The sequence below is a fragment of the Aquarana catesbeiana genome, linkage group LG12 (genome assembly GCF_042186555.1).
Source record: "Aquarana catesbeiana isolate 2022-GZ linkage group LG12, ASM4218655v1, whole genome shotgun sequence".
NCBI classification, from domain to species: domain Eukaryota; kingdom Metazoa; phylum Chordata; class Amphibia; order Anura; family Ranidae; genus Aquarana; species Aquarana catesbeiana.
This window is the reverse complement of record NC_133335.1, coordinates 126,225,195-126,243,828: the sequence shown is the minus strand read 5'-3', so window position 1 is coordinate 126,243,828 and position 18,634 is coordinate 126,225,195. Positions and strand designations below refer to the sequence as shown.

Genomic DNA, 18,634 nt, shown 5'->3' with positions numbered 1-18,634 from the left:
CAAAGAATTGTGGCAAAAGATGACAATTTAAAAAAAACTCATCATGCATCTTTCTAAATACCTTGGAATGTCTTCTTTCCAAGTAGGGGTCATTTGGGAGGTATTTGTACTTGCATGTTAGGGTCTCAAGAAATGAGATAGGCCGTCAGTACTTCAGGTGTGATCAATTTTCAGATATTGGCACCATAGCTTTTGGACTCTCTAACATTCACAAAGACCAAATAATATACACCAAGTTGTACTTATTTTTACCAAAGATATGTAGCAGTATAAATTTTGGCTAAAATTTACGAAGAAAAATTACTAATTTGCTAAATTTTATAACAGAAACAAAGAAAAATTCATTTTTTTACCAAATTTTCAGTCTTTTTTCTTTTATAGCGCAAAAAATAAAAAACCCAACGGTGATTAAATACCACCAAAAGAAGGCTCTATTTGTGTGAAAAAAGGACAAAAATTTCATATGGGTAAAGTGTTGTATGACTGAGTAATTGTCATTCAAAGTGTGAGAGCACCGAAAGCTGAAAATTGGTCTGGTTAGGAAGGGGGTTTAAGTGCCCAGTGGTCAAGTGGTTAAAAGTTTTAGTCATGTTAACTCTTTCTCCTCCTTCACCCCAGTGATGATCAAATACCACCAAAAGAAAGCTCTATTTGTGGGAACAAAATGATAAATATTTTGTTTGGGTACAGTGTTGCATGACCGCGCAATTGTCATTTAAATGCGACAGCGCTGAAAGCTGAAAATTGGCCTGGGCAGGAAGGGGGGAAACTCTTAATGAGGGACACATGAATATGGTAATTTATAGACATTTGGGATGTCCAAAAACAGTCTAAGACCCCTTTCACACTGAGGCATTTTTCAGGCGCTAAAGGGCTAAAAATAGCGCCTGAAAAACTCCTCCCCTGCAGCCCCAGTGTGAGAGCACGAGGGCTTTCACACTGAGGCGCTACGCTGGCAGGACGTTAAAAAAAGTTTTGCAAGCAGCATCTTTGGGGTGGAGGAGAGGTGTATACACCGCTCTTCCACCGCCCCTGCCTATTGAAATGCCTATTGAAATGAATGGGCACTGCTGCCAAAGCGCCTGCAAAGCCTTTTCTTCGGCCGCTAGCGGGGGTTAAAAGAGTCCCGCTAGTGGCCGAATAGCGCCACTAAAACGACAGCTAAACGACGGCTAAAACTTGCGGCGCTTTACTGCTATCGCAGCCCGCGGCTCAGTGTGAAAGGGCTCTAACTGAAGGGTGGGCAACAGCACCTGAGAGAGCTAACGGATGTGAAAGTCTTACTAAAAAGGAGTTTTCTGAAATAGTCAACGCCTGAACAAAGACTAAATAAAAAACAAAAACAAAGCACATATGACCACAACTAAAGAAAGGAAACAGAGGATCAATCTGGTGTTCCAGGTAATCAACATGAAGGCTGGGTTTACACTATTACGAATTGGATGCGGGTTCACAATAGCAGGAGATTTTGACTGGCTCTCTATGGAGCCGGTTCACATATCTCCGCTGCGGCTCCAGTGCGAATTTGCACAGGAGCCCTGTGCGTTTTTTGGTCCGTTTCAGGTCCGAATTTAGCCCAAAATTCGGGCTAAAATCGGACCTGAAATGGTGAACGGGGACACACCGGACCCCTGCTGTGAGCCACATGCGGAGATAGTGTGAACTCAGCCTTAGGGGAAACTCTTACTTAAAAGAATGGTGATCCTCAACAAAAATGTGGAGGACAGCTAATTAGACGAAGCATTGGTTTACACATATGTGATGCGGGAAACGCAGTGAATCCTGTGCAGTACATATCTCGCACTGCATTGAAATCGCACGGTGTTCATCCAATCTGCTGCAAGTGTTGATGTTAAATTAACAACACCCCAAAACAGCTTGCAAAATGCAGGTAAATTGCCAGAATCAGATCACATGGGTGTGAACACCGCTGTAATCCCATTCCAGTGAGACAAAAAAAGGGTCCTGCATTTTGGTGCGATTGTGGTGTGATTTGAGCCATACAAGAGGAAGGGCTCAAATCACACCACACAGACGTTGCATATTCTTTGCACAAGAATCCGATGCGATTCTTGTGTGAATCACATGTAATGTGCTGCATCACGGCAGAGTGAACCTAGGCTTAAAGAAACCTGTGGAACACAACTACCTGAACAAGGGAGAAAAAAAATTTAGACCAAAAGCTAATATAGTCAACAAAAATAACAGATGTTTCCTAGGGTTAGGGTAAAGGCTGAACCCAGGTGTTGGCAAGTGCAGTTTTCCTGTCACTAGATGGCTATGTTTCCATTGTGGAATAGCAATGGGGAAAGTTATAAGCAGGTGTTAACTTCCCTTAGAGAAAAATCCCTCCTTTAGCCCTGGTTCCCATTGGGACATGTCAAATCGCATGCTAAATCAGCGGCAATGGCACCGTCTGAATTGGTGCGGCGCCACACCGATTCCAAAAAGTAGTTTCTGTACTAGTTTTGGCGACTTTGGGGTGCGTTTTCCATAGACATCTGTGCAGCAACCCACACAGATGTCTCTGAAATCACCCCCGAAGTCAGGACTGACATTGGGGAATGAAATCGTGTGAGTTCAGTTGAACTCACATGATTTCCTTCCCGCTGTAAGTGTGAACCTGGGCTTAGGCTGGGTTCACACCCATGCGAATTGGATGCAGATTTCCCCTCATTCAATTCGCATAGCAGGAGATTGTGACCGGCTGTCTATGGAGCCGGTTCACACATCTCCGCATTGGGTTGCCACCTCATCCCTTTAAACCCAAAAACATATTAATTACATAGGTTCTGAGGCCAATTTATTGCAGATAAGTCACAAAGTGAGTTTAATCAACCAAAGAACCTGTGTAATTGATATGTGTTCGGTTTTAAAGGGTTTAAACGGTGCGAATTGCACAGGAGCCCTGTACGTCTTTTGGTCCGTTTCAGGTCCGAATTCATCCCAAAATTTGGGCTGAAATCGGACCTGAAACGGTGCATGGAGATGCACCAGACTCCTGCTGTGAGCCGCATGCGGCTTAAATGTAAACCCAGCCTCAGTGATGTAGTGGGTGGAATTAAATGCTAACAACAACTTTCAAAGCCATCCACAACTCAGCCCCCACCTACATCACTAGCCTAGTCTCAAAATACCAACCTAATCATTCTCTCTTCATTTCTCCCAAGACCTCCCCTTTCTCTAGCTCCCTCATAACCTCCTCTCATGCTTGCCTCCAGGACTTTTACAGAGCCTCTCCCGTCCTATGAAACTCCCTACCCCAATCTGTCTGATTATTTCCGACTCTGCTTTTAGACTATCCCTGAAAACCCTCCTCTTCAGAGAAGCCTATCCTGCCCACACTTAACAACTGTACTTTGATTTTCTCCATCAGCTCATTCCCCACAGTTATTACCTTTTGTATCACTTGACCCTCCCTCCTAGATTGTAAGCTCTAATGAGCAGGGCCCTCTGATTCCTCCTGTATTGAATTGGATTGTAACTGTACTGTCTGCCCTTATGTTGTAAAGCGCTGCGCAAACTGTTGGAGCTATATAAATCCTTAATAATAATAATAATAATACAAGTGCCAGCCATCAGTGGGGCTCTGAAAGTCTGGAGTAAGGAAACAGGACACCCCAGAGCTGCAAATATGTAATCCTGTACTAAGCTGATCCAAAGGGCCCTGTGTAGGGCTAATTTCCCAAGTGAGGTGGTACAGTCATGTGAGGAATAGCTGGAGTCACCATGTTTCCCTTGACCTTCTTCTGTAGGTCTTGTAGCAAGGTGTCTTGGGGGCCTGGACGGAGTAGTGGTCGAAGCATGGGACTAAGCTTGACATTTGGGAGCTTGCCCAGCTGAGCAAAGCTATACATGGGACATTTGGCTGTATATTAATGGAAAAACCTTGCCACCACCCCCCCCCCCCCTTTCCCAAGCCCCAGAAAAGCCTATTTCTTAGAGACTTAGTACTACAGGATTAGGGCCACCTCCTCATGTATACTACCAAGGAAAGGAATGGAGGAGAGGGAAGATGGCTTTATTAAAAGATGCTTTCTTGTACTCTGCACTGAAATGACTGCTGCAAGATACTAGTCATACTAGTGGCTCTCTGCGCTGAAATGTCTGCCAGTATGTCAAATGTGATATGTCACGGGATGTAAAGTGAAGATGCTGAAAATGCATTAATGTGTGGACATTCCTTTTTTACAAGTGTGTGTTAAGCCTCAGGCCAGGAATGTGTGAGTGGGCCTCTGGCCAGGAAACCTATGTCCAATATAGTGGCTACAAAACAGGAAATTGTATACTTACCTGACGGTAATTTTCCTTTCCTGATGCAAAGCATAACAGCATACACAAATGGGATAGGCTATGCCTCTCGCCCACTCTGGACTGGTTATACTATATTTAAATAACTAGTAACTATACTGAAATGCGAAACCCATAAGGGAGGGACCTGTATGCTGTCATGCTTTGCATCAGGAAAGGAAAATTACCGTCAGGTAAGTATACAACTTTCTGTTTTCCTGACACAAAGCATGACAGCATACACGAATGGGATGTAGCACGCCCACAAAACCTATAAGGGAGGTCCATTCTGAATCAACATATCATTAGATTAGTTTAGAACTGAAGTCAATTCCCCTGCTTCTAATGTTGCCTGATTGACTTTGCCATAGGCAAAAAATGGTTTGTAGTATATGAACCTGGTTGGTATCCTGTAAAATTCTGGACCTCTGAATTTTGCCCATGAGCATACCACCCATCTGATAAAGTGAGCTCTGCACTAGAGGGATGAATTTATCTTGCTTCTATAAGCCCCTTAGGCTACTCTGACCCGAGATAATACTATTGTCTTAGCGGACAGTGAAAGTCTTCTTCTGATACTGGAAGGCCTGAAGAGGCCATTGTCTGACCTTCTAGAGAAGGACCACTTCCATGTATTTCTTCCACATAGAGTCCATTACTCCAGCTAGTGGTGACGCTGACATTTTAGTTTGGACATGCCGGAAGGGTAATGTCTTGCCCAGAAGCAAAGATGCAGACCCTCGTCGGGTGCTGGTGAAGAAGAAACCAGAGCCATTTTGTTTAATTATGGTAGCAATAAGGTAGTTTACTGCTTGACGCTTGGATCTCTGAAAGAATTCTCAAAGACGTGCTATCCTTAAGAAATACTACTTTAGTGTCACTGAACCTATTGAGGTAGTCTTGTTCAGAAGAATGACCCTAGTTGCAGGCGGGAGCAAAGGATTCATCCTGAAATTCTGCGAGATTTTCCATGTTCTAGTATACCTGGAGTTTGCCGCAGGTTCCCCCAGCTTCCACAAGGTTTCAAATAATGAAGGTGAGATCCCGTAATGAGCCTTTCTAACTTGGTCTCCCAGTTGCTAGATGTAACGTGGGTGAATTTGGATACACTTGGCTCTGGGATCTCTGGAAGAATAAAATAGGAGGAACTTGGGCCAAAGACTGTACATTGAAGAAAGCAATGGCCTGTAAGGCCACCAGATCATTGCCCTTATCCCCTTATCCCAGCTGTATGACTATGGATCCTGGTGAAACTAGACTGACTTGTGTCCTTTTTCAACCTGCCCAACCATGCACTATGATCCTGATGAGGAGCTTAGAGATCACAAGTCTGGTGGCTATACAGGTTAACCTGCTGACCCAGCTGGATGTTAGTAGATCCACTGCTTCCACTTCTGGGAAGCTCCTCTTGCAGGAATGATTTCCATTCCTGACCATTGAGTTTACTGCCAAGTTGAGATTCATTGAACTGCTTGTTGGTCTAGGGACTCACCCTTGACATCCAAGGCTTCGTATTTTACCATATCTGACAGGAAGTTCTGAGACACCAGAATACAGAGCAATGAGATGAGACAGGTTTTACCGTGGGCAAACCTGAATAGGAGATGCCTCTTGCCATGACGATAGGAGATTACCTATAGCCGTCTGTTTGGAGCATACCTGAGACCTCCTAGGCTGTGTTGCCAAAATGACTTCCCCACTTGGGAATCACTGTACCCCTGCTGTTAGACACTTCATCCTCCACTGGCCTATGTCATTAACTTGAGCTAGGAGGTCACTGAGGTGAATAGACTTTAATGATTGTTAAGTCTGGAAGTTTATGAACATTGATAAGAATAACTATCCTTAACCACCATCAACGGGTCTAGTCTCATATGTGGGGTAATCTTCCCTGGAATAGGAAGCAAAATCTTTCATTACCTTAGGCGGCCAGTTTATGATGTTCTCAATCTTCTTGACCATTTGAGACCATGGGATACAAACAGATGGGGTAGAGCTAGGACTTGCCTCCACATAAGTCCTAATACTGCCACCCTCTGTGTGGGCAACTCTACAGTATTCTCCTGAACATCTAAAATGTCATTATTATAATGAGATTAATTAGCCTTCCCTCTGAATCAGGGTTTGCCAGGACCTGGAGGATGTTGAGCCACCGCATCTGTTGTCCACATAAGGAACCTGAAGCCCTTGGTTCTGCAAGATGGCCACTACTGAAAGCAATGTTCTGGAAAATGTGGAAAGGTCAATGGTTGCTGAACAAGCCCGAAGTGAAATTCTCAGAAACCTGGGTGTACCAAAGTGTGCATGTACACATCAGCTAGATCTAGAGAAACTAGCTGTTTTATCTGATAGTTCTAGTGATTGTTATCAGGTTTTATAGTGTATGTTGAGCTTTACAGAACCCAGGACACAATTCTCCTGTTTTCAATACTACAGCTCTATACACATGGGCTGGTATCTGATCTTTCATTCCCTGCACTCTTCAAATGAACAGATCTATGCAAGATTAATTTAAGAGAAAAAATGTGTGTATATTTAGTGAGACCAGTGATCACTGATTAATTGTATTAGAAAACCCAACACCTGGGGGTGGTTGTGATCTGCTGGAAGGCAGCCGAAGGTGTGTGTGCTTATGAGGTCAGCTGATGAATTCCTTCCCATGTCTTAATGGCTTCTCTGTTTAATATCTACATACCAGCAAGGGATGAATGTGTTATAGGTAGGGTTGCCACCTTTTCTTCAAGCCAAACCCGAACACTTTCACGGCGCACAGCAATTTTGTAGTATACACTATAGGATTGTAAAATACCTGGGGCACCTTTTGGGTTACCCAAAGAGAGTAGTAATGAGGTATGCTATGGTAAACAGTGGCTGCGGCCAAATTGCATTAACAGTGGGGGGGGGGGGGGGGGGACTTAAAGAGGCATGGTTAAAAAAAACAAAACATTTGTGTACCCATAAAATATGATTCGATTAATAAAAGAAATATCAGTTAAAATATGAAACTAGCCTACCTAGTGGACACTGTCAGCCAGTAGAGCAGTGGATGGTGTCAGAAGATCAGTGGATGGCGTCAGTAGAGCAGTGGACGGTGTCAGTAGGGCAGTGGATGGCGTCAGTAGGGCAGTGGACAGTAGAGCAGTGGACGGTGTCAGTAGGGCAGTGGACGGTGTCAGTAGGGCAGTGGACGGTGTCAGCAGGGCAGTGGACGTTGTCAGCAGAGCAGTGGACGGTATCAGTAGGGCAGTGGACGGTGTCAGTAGGGCAGTGGATGGTGTCAGTAGGGCAGTGGACGGTGTCAGTAGGGTAGTGGACGGTGTCAGTCAAGTGGCCCTCCTGTCTCTCACTGTCTCTGGCGGCATTGGTAGTGGACGGTGTCAGTCAAGTGGCCCTCCTGTCTCTCACTGTCTCTGGCGGCATTGGCGCCGGCGCCTGGGTGGGAGAGAGAGAGTGCACAGACTAACAGTGCAGTGTGACCCAGCTGCAGGACATTAGCCCCGCTGGAGCGGGGGAAGAAGGGGGGCTGCATGCTGTTTGGGGGTAACTGACAGGGGGGGGGTAGCTGACAGAGGAGGGGGGGTAGCTGACAGGGGGGGTAGCTGACAGAGGACGGGGTAGCTGACAGAGGGGGTAGCTGACAGAGGAGGGGGGTAGCTGACAGAGGAGGGGGGTAGCTTACAGAGGAGGGGGGGTAGCTGACAGCGGAGGGTAGGGAAAACTTGGAAATGCATAAAAACAATTAAACTGGTAAAAACTGCAGTGTCAATTTAATGTGAATTTATCTTTCAAATAATAGCGAGCATCATATTTACACTTTAAGTGACTATTTCTTCTCAAACTTCTCCTTTTGCTCTTCTTCACCTACAATATATATATATATATATATAAAGTCTGTGTCACTTAGCCTCCTTAACAACTTCTAATCTTCTTTATCCTCAGGTCTGTGTGGGAGTTGAAAAGCCAGATTCTGAAGGCCTCATTAGAGTGTCCAGTGGAAAGAAAAGAGGCTTGGTGCCTCAGGACTGTCTGGTCGAGATCTGAGTGGGCATATTTGCTGTAGCACAGAAATTGCTGCTCCCTGACTGAGCTCACAAACTTTGTGTAATAAGCAATAAGACATTCAGGGCGCTCTAATAAAACTGTGTGGGATGATAACAATGGGATAACCCACCTTCTGCCTTGGCAACATTGACAGAACCTTTACATGCTGCATCAAGCTTCTTCCACAATACACTGTATATAAATGCGTATTTTGCAATATGTCCACACTAGGTGTCTGGGACATCACCAATCAGGGCCATCTCTTCAGGGAAAGTCACTCAGTGACCTATGGCAGGGCTTTGATGTAATCAAATATAGACTTCAATTAGCCTAAATCTGCCTATGTGCAGCTTGCTACTGCAGCAGTACCCCTCAGCACAAGGAGACTCAGGAGTTGGGTTTCAGTCACAATCCCTGGCTGCGTCATCACCTCTTTTTAGAATCAAGCAAGATAAATACATTAATATTTATATACTTCTTTAAAATGAGGAGTCACAAGTAAAGTACACAAAGGGTGCAGATTCAACATTAGATGTGTTGCCAGTAGGGTTTTTAATGCACACTGAGTACATTTTTAAAGGAACAGATATGAAATATTAATTTTGACATGTCTTTCACTAAACCTGTGATCTCATACCTTCAGAAGATAAACAAGCAGAGAGCAACATGTAAACAAGGGAAAGCACAGGGTGATGCAGCATAGGTTGATGTTTACAATGTCAAACTCCTCATGTCCCTTTTTTGTTGGTCATGATTTTTAAATCTGAAAGACGACAGGGGATAGTGCAGAGGAGCATAACTGGCTAAACAGATATGTGTGGAGTGTGGAAGGCTTGTGGGCAACACTTAGGGGTGGATTCGCTACAGGCAAATAGACTGTGCACTTTACATGTGCATTTGCACTCAATTTTCCCAGAGCTTAGTAAATGCGGTAAAGCTCTGCTGATTTCCGTCATCCAATCATATGATAGCAAAAATGCAGTTTTTTTAAAATTCTCCTTGTACCTGGCCTCCTTGTACCTGTACTTGGCACAGTCTATTTGCTTTTAGTATATCCATCTTTTAGTGTCTTGGATATTTAAGGCGGAACTACACTCACCGTCCATTTAGTACTGCAGTTTCCTTAAATTTCCCCAATGGCCGCTGTCATCTTTGGCCAGGTCGGCTTCTGGGTACTGATCTTCAACCACTTTTATTGGCCCAGCCGAGATGACGTCACTTCCACACATGCACGAGAGTTCATTCATCTTAGCGTTGCCGAAATTTGTATACTGAGCTGCAAAGTGCACAAAAAAAAACACAATCTCTGAGAGAAAAAAAAAAAAAAAAAACACACACAAACCAATGTACATGGCAATAGTAATAAACAGGGCCGCCTTCAGGGGGGTACAGGCAGTACTCAAGTAAGAAGCCCAAGCGTCCCAAGGGGCCTGGCTGGCTGGAGCCCGCTCCACCTACAGCAGCACATGAAATAAGTCTATGACCTCCAACCTCCGCCGCCGCTAGCGAGAAAAAAAGCTACCACCTCCTCCTTTCACTAGCACACCCCCCCCCCTGTAGATAGAGAAGTGTAGAAAACCATTAGTTAGATCAAGCCCAAGCCTCCGTGCTCAAGTTACAGAGCTGCAGAGATCCTCACCCCATGGAGGACAGAGGACCAATCGTCAGCTGGCATTGTCCAGGGTGGGGGCGAAGACACAAAGCCTGCAGTCCAGAGCCTGCAAAGACACACAAGAGGAGCTGGCTCGTAGATCTTCAGCGGTAAGTCCAAGTGTTGTGAAGCTGAGTTCCTGTCTCTTTGACACAGATTACAAGCAGGCAGCATCTTACACACTAATTAGTGAGGTGACCATCCATGGCATCATGTAGTGTGGAGTCCACAACAGTAAGATTCCCCAGCCCTAATTTGGGGTGAAGATTCCCTGAGGCCAGGTATATGCTCAGGATAATCAATGATCAGTTTGCCTGTGATTTCAGGCCCATGCCCATCCCATCAAACCTTCCTATCACAAGTTTGGAGTTAAAGAGAACCCATTTACTGGCGCAATCTTTATAAGATTTCTTTGTCTACACCCAGCACAATGGCCAATGCTTCAGCTGCTGCACACTATCATGGGTATAATACATTATGAAGATTGCACTAGTAAATGGGTTCCCTTTAAAGTAGAACTCTGGGGAAAAAAATGTGTGTCCCATGCAGTGAGGCTATGCCCGCGCTACATGGGTTGACTGCTTGTTTTGTCCAGGGGTGAACAGAGCCTATTCTCACACAATCCTTTGATCCTCCTGAAAACATTGCACCCCCACATCCAATGGTGAACTGTTCCTGCCATCCTCATATCCAGAGCTGGTCTACAGGATGACAGCATCAGGAACAGTCCACCTCACAAGACCGGTAGACTGCAGGGGGGGCAGGAGTGCCAGGGACTGGTCTTGCCCTGGGAGGATCGGTAGATTAGGAAAGTCCACTCTCCACTCTTATCACCCCTAGACAAAAATGATTAGTTATCCAAGCAGTGCAGGCACAGCCCCACTGGATGGGATAAAAACATCTTTGCCCAGAGTTCTGCTTTAACTCCAAACTTTCTGGTTCCATGGCTGGTCTTGTGGTAGGAAGGTCTGATGGGCCTGTGATCACAGACAAAATGATCATTGATTTTGATTCTGAGGGTTTTGTGATAGAACAAACATTCTGCTTTTTCCTATTTCAGTATAATCCTAATAAAATCTACTGAAATACAAAGTCTACATAATGATTCTGAGCTTGTTTGATCAGCCTCTTCTTCCACTTACATCATATCTGGACTCTGGACTCTGGAGACAAGTAAGAACAGGTGGACTGGGATACTAAATGTCACCAACTGAATGTGAACAAATTTTATTTTCTGTTGCAAGCTTTGACCAATGTTGAATAGTGCCCCTGCTATAGATGAAGGCAATTTTATGTACCTCATGCAGCCTAATTGGAAAACTTCTAGGACATGGCCAAGGACAATGCTAAGAGACACCTAGCCTGCTCATTTTTGAGTCTGCTGGAACTCTGTCCAAGTTGAACTGGTCTAAGTGCACTAAGGACGGTCTTCTTCCTGTATTGCTACACAGTGGCATATACTGTGGATGCTTTTAACCCCAGGAGGGGGAGAAGAATCTGGTGAGTGCAGCCGCAATAGGAACACAAACTAAGATATGCACGATGTGTTCACTCACTGAAAAGTCCATTAGACTAGAAAGAGGATTTTCTTCACGGGCACAAGAGCACTTTACGATTTATAATTTACTTTAGGAATTTTTGTCTTTTTCGATGATTTTTATTAGTTTATTTGAAATGGACAATATGGAAATGCAGACATAGAAAATCTGCTTGTTGTAGGTTTAACAAAAGTAATAGCACTTTAAAAAGTATAGTTTTAAAGTTTAGTTTATTTTGTATCATACACTTATAATTTATATAGTGTAATATCTTCTTAGTCTTCAGGTTTTTTTCCAAAAAGAAGCAGCTTAAGTATTTTTACATCATTATGTGTTAGCAGTAGAACAGCGCCATATCTACTTTGTTTTCCTACCTAGTTGTTACTGTTCTCCTTCACCACGAGAGTGAGCTCTCAGACGCTGAGTTTAGAGCTACTGTATCAGGAAAAGGAATGTGCACGTGGGGGATTTGAATCAGAGAAAGCGCACCCTCCGGTGATGGTGAAGGTGAGCAGTAACAACTAGGCGTCTCTTAGCAATGTCCTGGGAGTGTTCCAGTTAGGCTTCATGAGGTACAGTATGTACAAGAAACAAACACAAAAGGGCGCACCAGCCTAGTGCAATATCCCAAAGTATGAATTTACTAAGAAGTCATAGAACTTGCTCACAAACATGTAAATAATAAACGCTCATCGAGCTAATCATCCATAGCTCAACAGTCCTAGACACAGTGCACTCCAGAGTTCGAGGGGACCCTGCCGGGGGGCCTGAACTAACTGACACGTTTCCAAGGTAGCACCTTCTGCTTCAGAGCCAAACCATATGAGGTGTGTAAATGGCCTACACCTATAGCAAAGGTATTATTCATCTTTAGTCAGAGCTGAACAGTTTGTTTATATTTACAGACATCCCTTATCTGCAGAGGCAGTTTTATGGCAACAGTGAACTATGCCTTAAACTCTGGACTCTGGGTAATTTTGATGTCAGGCTGGGGGGGCCCAGGCCTGAAGCTGTGTAAGGGGCCCCAAAATTTCTGATGGCTGACCTGGTAATAAAACTAGCATAGTTAGGTGTCCGTTTATAAAACAGAGATCAGCCGTGATCCTCAGGATCTGATCCACGGCTGATCTCTGGGGTGTACTGCTTTATATAGCTGAGATAAGGAGCAGAGAACATGTTCTCCACCACTCATCACAGTACATGACCATTCTGTCACAAATGACCAGTTTATAAAAGTGATATCTGAAGATCTCACAGCTCAGAGATGGAGAATCTGGGAGAGAAGCTGATGTGATAAGAGGAAGAAGGCTTATTTCTTCCTAATAGCAGCACCAGTGGGTTAAAAATGAATAAATACATACTATATACAAGTATATATATATCTCTATATATATATATCTATATATCTATATATAGATATATATATATATTTATTTATATATAGATATATATCTATATATAGATATAGATATATATCTATATATATATAGATATATATTTGTGGTTGAAGACCTATGGCCGATACGAATATGAACATATGAACACGATAGACTTACCATAAGACTTACAACATGAAATGGACCTGAAGTGTGTCCTGGTCTAATGGACGGTATACCAAAATAAGGGGGCCAAGATTAGAAATTAATATTTTGTGAAGAGAAATGATTTTGAGAAATGCACTGAAAAGGGGATGGGAGGGTGAGTATTCTCTTAATACCATGATCTGGGACCCCATGCCAAGATGTGGTCGAGTCTGCTCCGATACATAAAGAATGAACAGAGTATTGACTGGGGTTGAGGTGTAGGTTGCGAAGAAGAATCCTCACATGTTTCACGAACAGGCAGGCACTCAAAGGTTTGACCGGAAAGGGTAGAAGGGGAATAAAGTCCGATTGTTTGGGCAGGAGTGAGAGTAGACGATTGAGCACGGTAACTGAACACCAGATATTGTTAGTCTTATAGAGATGGATGTCTACTCCGGAGCCTGCCTGCTGGGTCGCTCCGTGCAGATGCTGTTCTAGTCCAGGGTCAGTTGAGACCAAAACCGTGATAGGGGCTGACACTGGATCGGCTCCGGGAACCTGCTGAAAGAAGGAGGTAAAATTAAAGCGTTACAGTGCGTCTGCTGCGAGGTTGTACTTGCCCGGGATGAATGTAGAGTGGACATTAAATAATGCTGCAGAGATAGCTGTACCAGCCTGCGTAGGAAGGACATAACCGAGAGCGACTTGGACCTGCCTTTATTAATAATATTGGCTGTGGCCTGATTGTCAGTGGTGAAGGCTAAGGTTTGTCCTGTCCAGATATGACTCCAAAGCTGGGCGGCCTGCCACGATCGGGTAGAGCTCAACGAGGGAGGAAGTCCGGGTAAACCCGGGGATTAAAAGTATCTGTGAAGGCCAGGGTCCTGCAAACCAATGGTGGCCAAAAATTGCAGCGAAGCCTGTGGAGGCATCTGTCACTACCTGCGATGATGGGGGCGAGTTTGAAGGTATGAACATAGATATACCGTTCCAGGTGGAAAGGAACTCCTCCCACATTGATAAGTCTGCTATTGACACAGTGCCCAGGTTGAGGATCTGATCGGGGTCCTGTGCCTGTGAGAGATAGACCAGGAGGCGTGACACGAAGGGTCGACCCTGGAGAATGATCCGCTTGGCGAAATTAAGCATGCCCAAAAGCAACTGGAGCTGTTGTATGGGTGAAATCTTGGAGGACTGACCTGATGCGGGTCAGTTTGTTGAGGGGGAGGCTGGCCTGCATGGAGCAAGTATCTAGGTTGACTCAGAGAAAGGTGATGGAGTGCGTTGGTCCATCAACCTTGTGTTCGGCACACCGGGCTGTTCGATTAAGAAGAAGTCATCCAGGTAATTGATAACTTCTTGACACTGAGCTTTATGTAATAGTATCCAGGTGAGAGATTGTACAAAAGTGTGGAAGAGCCAGGGGCTGCTCTTAGAGCCGAAGGTCAGCTTGGTAGCGAAGTACTTGCCCTTGACAAGCCCAATAGGGCTAACTCTCCAAGTGTTGAAAGGGGGCTGAGTGAAGGGACCTATGACAAGCCTCGCTCTAGTTCAGCTTGTAACAACTGGTCTATGGCCTGCTCATTGGTGGCTGCTGAGCAGAGGTTTCTCCATTCATAGGTTGTGTGGGGCAGAGAGATGAGGCCGGTATGAAAGCCTGCTGTAAATCCTTAGATGAGGAAGGTGGCCAGTGAGGGAGTGGGGTGTGAGGTGAGGTAGAGTCCCAGCCACAGGACATTTACCCGGCCTAGTCATGACTTCTTCTGTTTGACCACACATAGATTTCTCGGATGCGTGCTGTGGCATATGATGAGCCATGGCATATGATGAGCCATAGTTAAAGTTGTTGAAGATAGCTGCTCCTCCTACGGTCCGGACAGAGCGTCCAAACATCCCGAAGGCTAGCGCAAACTCTGGGATGGACAACTTGCGGTTGAGCCTAGGATCTTTGGCCTTGAGGACCACTGACACGTCTCCCCAGGTATAGGCTTTGTTCTCTGCCAGGTCATGGACTGAAATGAGGATGTCCTTCCTAATGCTGGCTGGAACCAAATGTGCTGGGCAGGTAGTGGGATTGTCCCTGTGGTACCTGCAGTAAGGGGTGTCAGAACCTGAACTGTGGTTGGGTCAGGGATAGTCGTGGCCGGGCGAGCCTCCAAGAGTGCCACTCTGGCTTGGACGTCCATGACCGTGGTTGACAAAGATGACACCATGGTGTGGAGTTGAGATATGGCGGCGGAAATTGATCGGAGGGAGGCCTGTTGGGTGCTGAGCCCGGCTGTGGCTGGGGAAGAGGAGCCTGAAAAGCTCTTCCTTCCTGGCTGTAGCAGGGAAAGGCACACCCTTGCGCCTCAGTTCCGCCATCAACTTGGGGATGGTCCATCCCCTGAGGGACTGCACACTGCCACTCTCTGACACTGGGGAAGGTGACAGAGGGGTGGTGAAGTCTTCACTGCCAGGTTGAGACATGGCTTCTCGGTGGGTTGTGCCCTTGATGTGATGTCCTGTCTTTTTGAGGTCGCAAGATGGTCAACCAGAACCTATTGAGAGTGACATAAAGTCAAGATTGTTTCTTTTTCCTATATCAGCATACATACCCAGCTCCTGTCCTTTTTAGAGGGGTGTTTTTTTTGTTTTGTTTTTTTTTTTTTCCTGGGGAAATACCGTCCAACCTGGTGCAGGGTGGACCTACTGAACTTGACTGACCTGGAGAGAGAAATGACAGATGACATCTGATTTAAAAAGGTGATTTAAGTGACTGACTTGTGTAACTTTGGAGTGCATTTAAGCGACTTTGTTGGTTTGAAGTGGTTTTGAGTCTTTTGACTTGACTCGACAGGTGCATGAAATGAAATGAGTGAAATGTTTATGCCATGATGTAGGCACGAATTGGTGCCACGACTGAGACAAGCAATGAGTCGAACTGTGGAGGCATGAAATGAAATGAGGCAAGCTAACTGGGGCACGCTGAGATGAATCGATGCATCGTGGATGCCACTGGATTCGAATCAGAACGCGGTAGGTGACAGTGAAATGAATTAAATGTTTGCCATGACAGAGGCACAAATAGGTCATGCCACAACTGCGACTGACAACAAACCGGACTCTGGAGCATGTACTGAAATTAGGCCAAAACAACTGGGGCACACCGGAACAAATTGGTGCAACACGGGTGCAACTGGATTTGAATTGGATCGCGGTACGTGACAGTGGAATGAATGAAATGTTTTGCCATGACAGAGGCCCGAATCGGTGCGGCTGACCACAAACCGGGCTCTGGAGCATGTACTGAAATTAGGCCAAGCAAGTGAGGCACACTGGAATGAATTGGTGCATCACGGATGCGACAGGATTCGAATTGGAGCGCGGCACGTAACAGTGAAATGAAAAATTACTTGCCATGACAGAGGCACGAATCGGTCAGCCGAAACTGCGACTGACAACGAACCGATCTCTGGAGCATGTACTGAAATGAGGCCAAAAAACACCTGGGGCACGCCAGAACGAATCGGTGCATCACGGGTGCGACTGGATTCGAATTGGAATGTGATACGTGACAGTGAAATGATTTGCCATGACAGAGACTGGAATTGGTGAGCCGAAAGCTGCGACTGACAACGAAGTGGACTCTGGAGCATGTACTGAAATGAGGCCAAAAACCAACTGGGGCACGCCAGGACGAATCGGTGCATAAGGATGCAACTGGATTTGAATCGGGACGTGATGCGTGACAGTGAAATGATTTGCCATAACAGAGGCATGAATCATTGAGCTGAAAACTGTGACTGACAACGAACCAGACTCTGGAGCGTGTACCGAAATGAGGCCCGAAAAACAATTGGGGCACACCGGGACCACTAGATTCGAATCAAGGCGCAGTAGGTGACAGAGAAATGAGTGAAATGATTTGGAACGATTTATCCATGACAGAGACACGAATCGGTGTGCCGCGATTTGCGACTGGCAACGAACTGTCTGTGGAGCATGATACAGAGATGAAAAAACAATTGATAGATATATATATATATATATATATATATATATATATATATATACCGTATTTATCGGCGTATAACACGCACAGGTGTATAACACGGACATTAATTTTAAGAGGGAAGTTTCAGGAAAAAAATTTAAATGTAATAAGGATTTAATATTTAAGCAACATAAGGGTCAGTGCCAATCTGCAGCCTCACCATCTCACCATTGCCATCAATGCAGCAGCCTCACCACTGCCATCAATGCAGCAGCCTCACCGTTGTCATCAATGCAGCAACCTCACCATTGCCATCAATGCAGCAGCCTCACTATTACCTTCAATGCAGCAGCTTCCTATTACAGAGGCCGCCAAGTAAGCAGGAGATTCTCACAATATTTAATCTGATGGCGCTCATCCCGCCCCCCTCCCTGTCCCCTCCGAGGCAGCTAAAATTGAAGTATTGCCATATAACATGCACACACTATTTGCACCCAATTTTCATGGTGAAAAAGTGAGTGTTATACGCAAATAAATACAGTATATATATATATATATATATATATATATATATATATATATATGTGTGTGTGTGTGTATATATATATATATATATATATATATATATATATATATATATATATATACACAAACACATGAATAAATATATATATTTCCTTAGTTATCACATGTCTGAAAACATGTAATTACATGTTCTTTTAACCACTTGACCGAGCACTTAAACCCCCTTAATAACCAGACCAATTTTTAGCTTTCAGTGCTCTCACATTTTGAATGACAATTACTCAGTCATGCAACACTGTACCTATATGAAATGTTTGTCCTTTTTTTCACACAAATAGAGCTTTCTTTTGGTGGTATTTAATCACCGCTGGGTTCTTTATTTTTTGCGCTATAAAAGAAAAAAGACCAACAACCAACAACTTCTTCGTTTCTGTTATAAAAGTTTGCAAATCAGTAATTTTTTTCATATATTTTGGCCAAAATTTATGCTGCTACATATCTTTGGTAAAAATAACCCAAACTGGTGTATATTATTTGGTCTTTGTGAAAGTTATAGAGTCCAAAAGCTATGGTGCCAATATCTGAAAATTGATCACACCTGAAGTACTGACGGCCTATCTAATTTCTTGAGACCCTAATATGCCAGAAAAGTACAAATACCCCCCAAATGACCCCTTTTTGGAAAGAACACATTCCAAGGTATTTAGAAGGATGCATGATGAGTTTTTTGGAGTTGTCATTTTTTCCCACAATTCTTTGCAAAATCAAGATTTTTTTTTCCTTTTTTTTTCACAAAATTGTCATATTAGCAGGTTATTTCTCACACATAGCATAGGGCATACCACAAATTACACCCCAAAACACATTCTGCTGTTACTCCCGAGTATGTCGATACCACATGTGTGAGACTTTTACACAACGTGACCACATACAGAGGCCCAACATGCACGGAGCACCTTCAGGCGTTCTGGAGCACCCAGGCCAATTTTAACATTTCTCTCAAAGTGCACAAAACTTTATATATTTTTTTTTAGCAAAGACCCTAGAAAATACAATGGCAGTTGTTGCAACTTTTTATCTCGCACGGTAT

The 18,634-nt window shown here is 44.4% G+C and overlaps 1 protein-coding gene across 1 annotated transcript in view; it reads left to right on the top strand.

Moving 5' to 3' along the window:
* Positions 1-17,457, top strand: part of STAC2 (SH3 and cysteine rich domain 2) — a 1,070,413-nt gene extending 1,052,956 nt beyond the window's left edge. Inside the window, exon 12 of the mRNA XM_073608324.1 lies at positions 8,230-17,457. Coding sequence (XP_073464425.1) covers positions 8,230-8,331 — 102 coding nt within the window. The 3' untranslated portion in view covers positions 8,332-17,457. The remainder of the gene's footprint in view (positions 1-8,229) is intronic.
* The last annotated feature ends 1,177 nt before the right edge of the window (positions 17,458-18,634 follow it).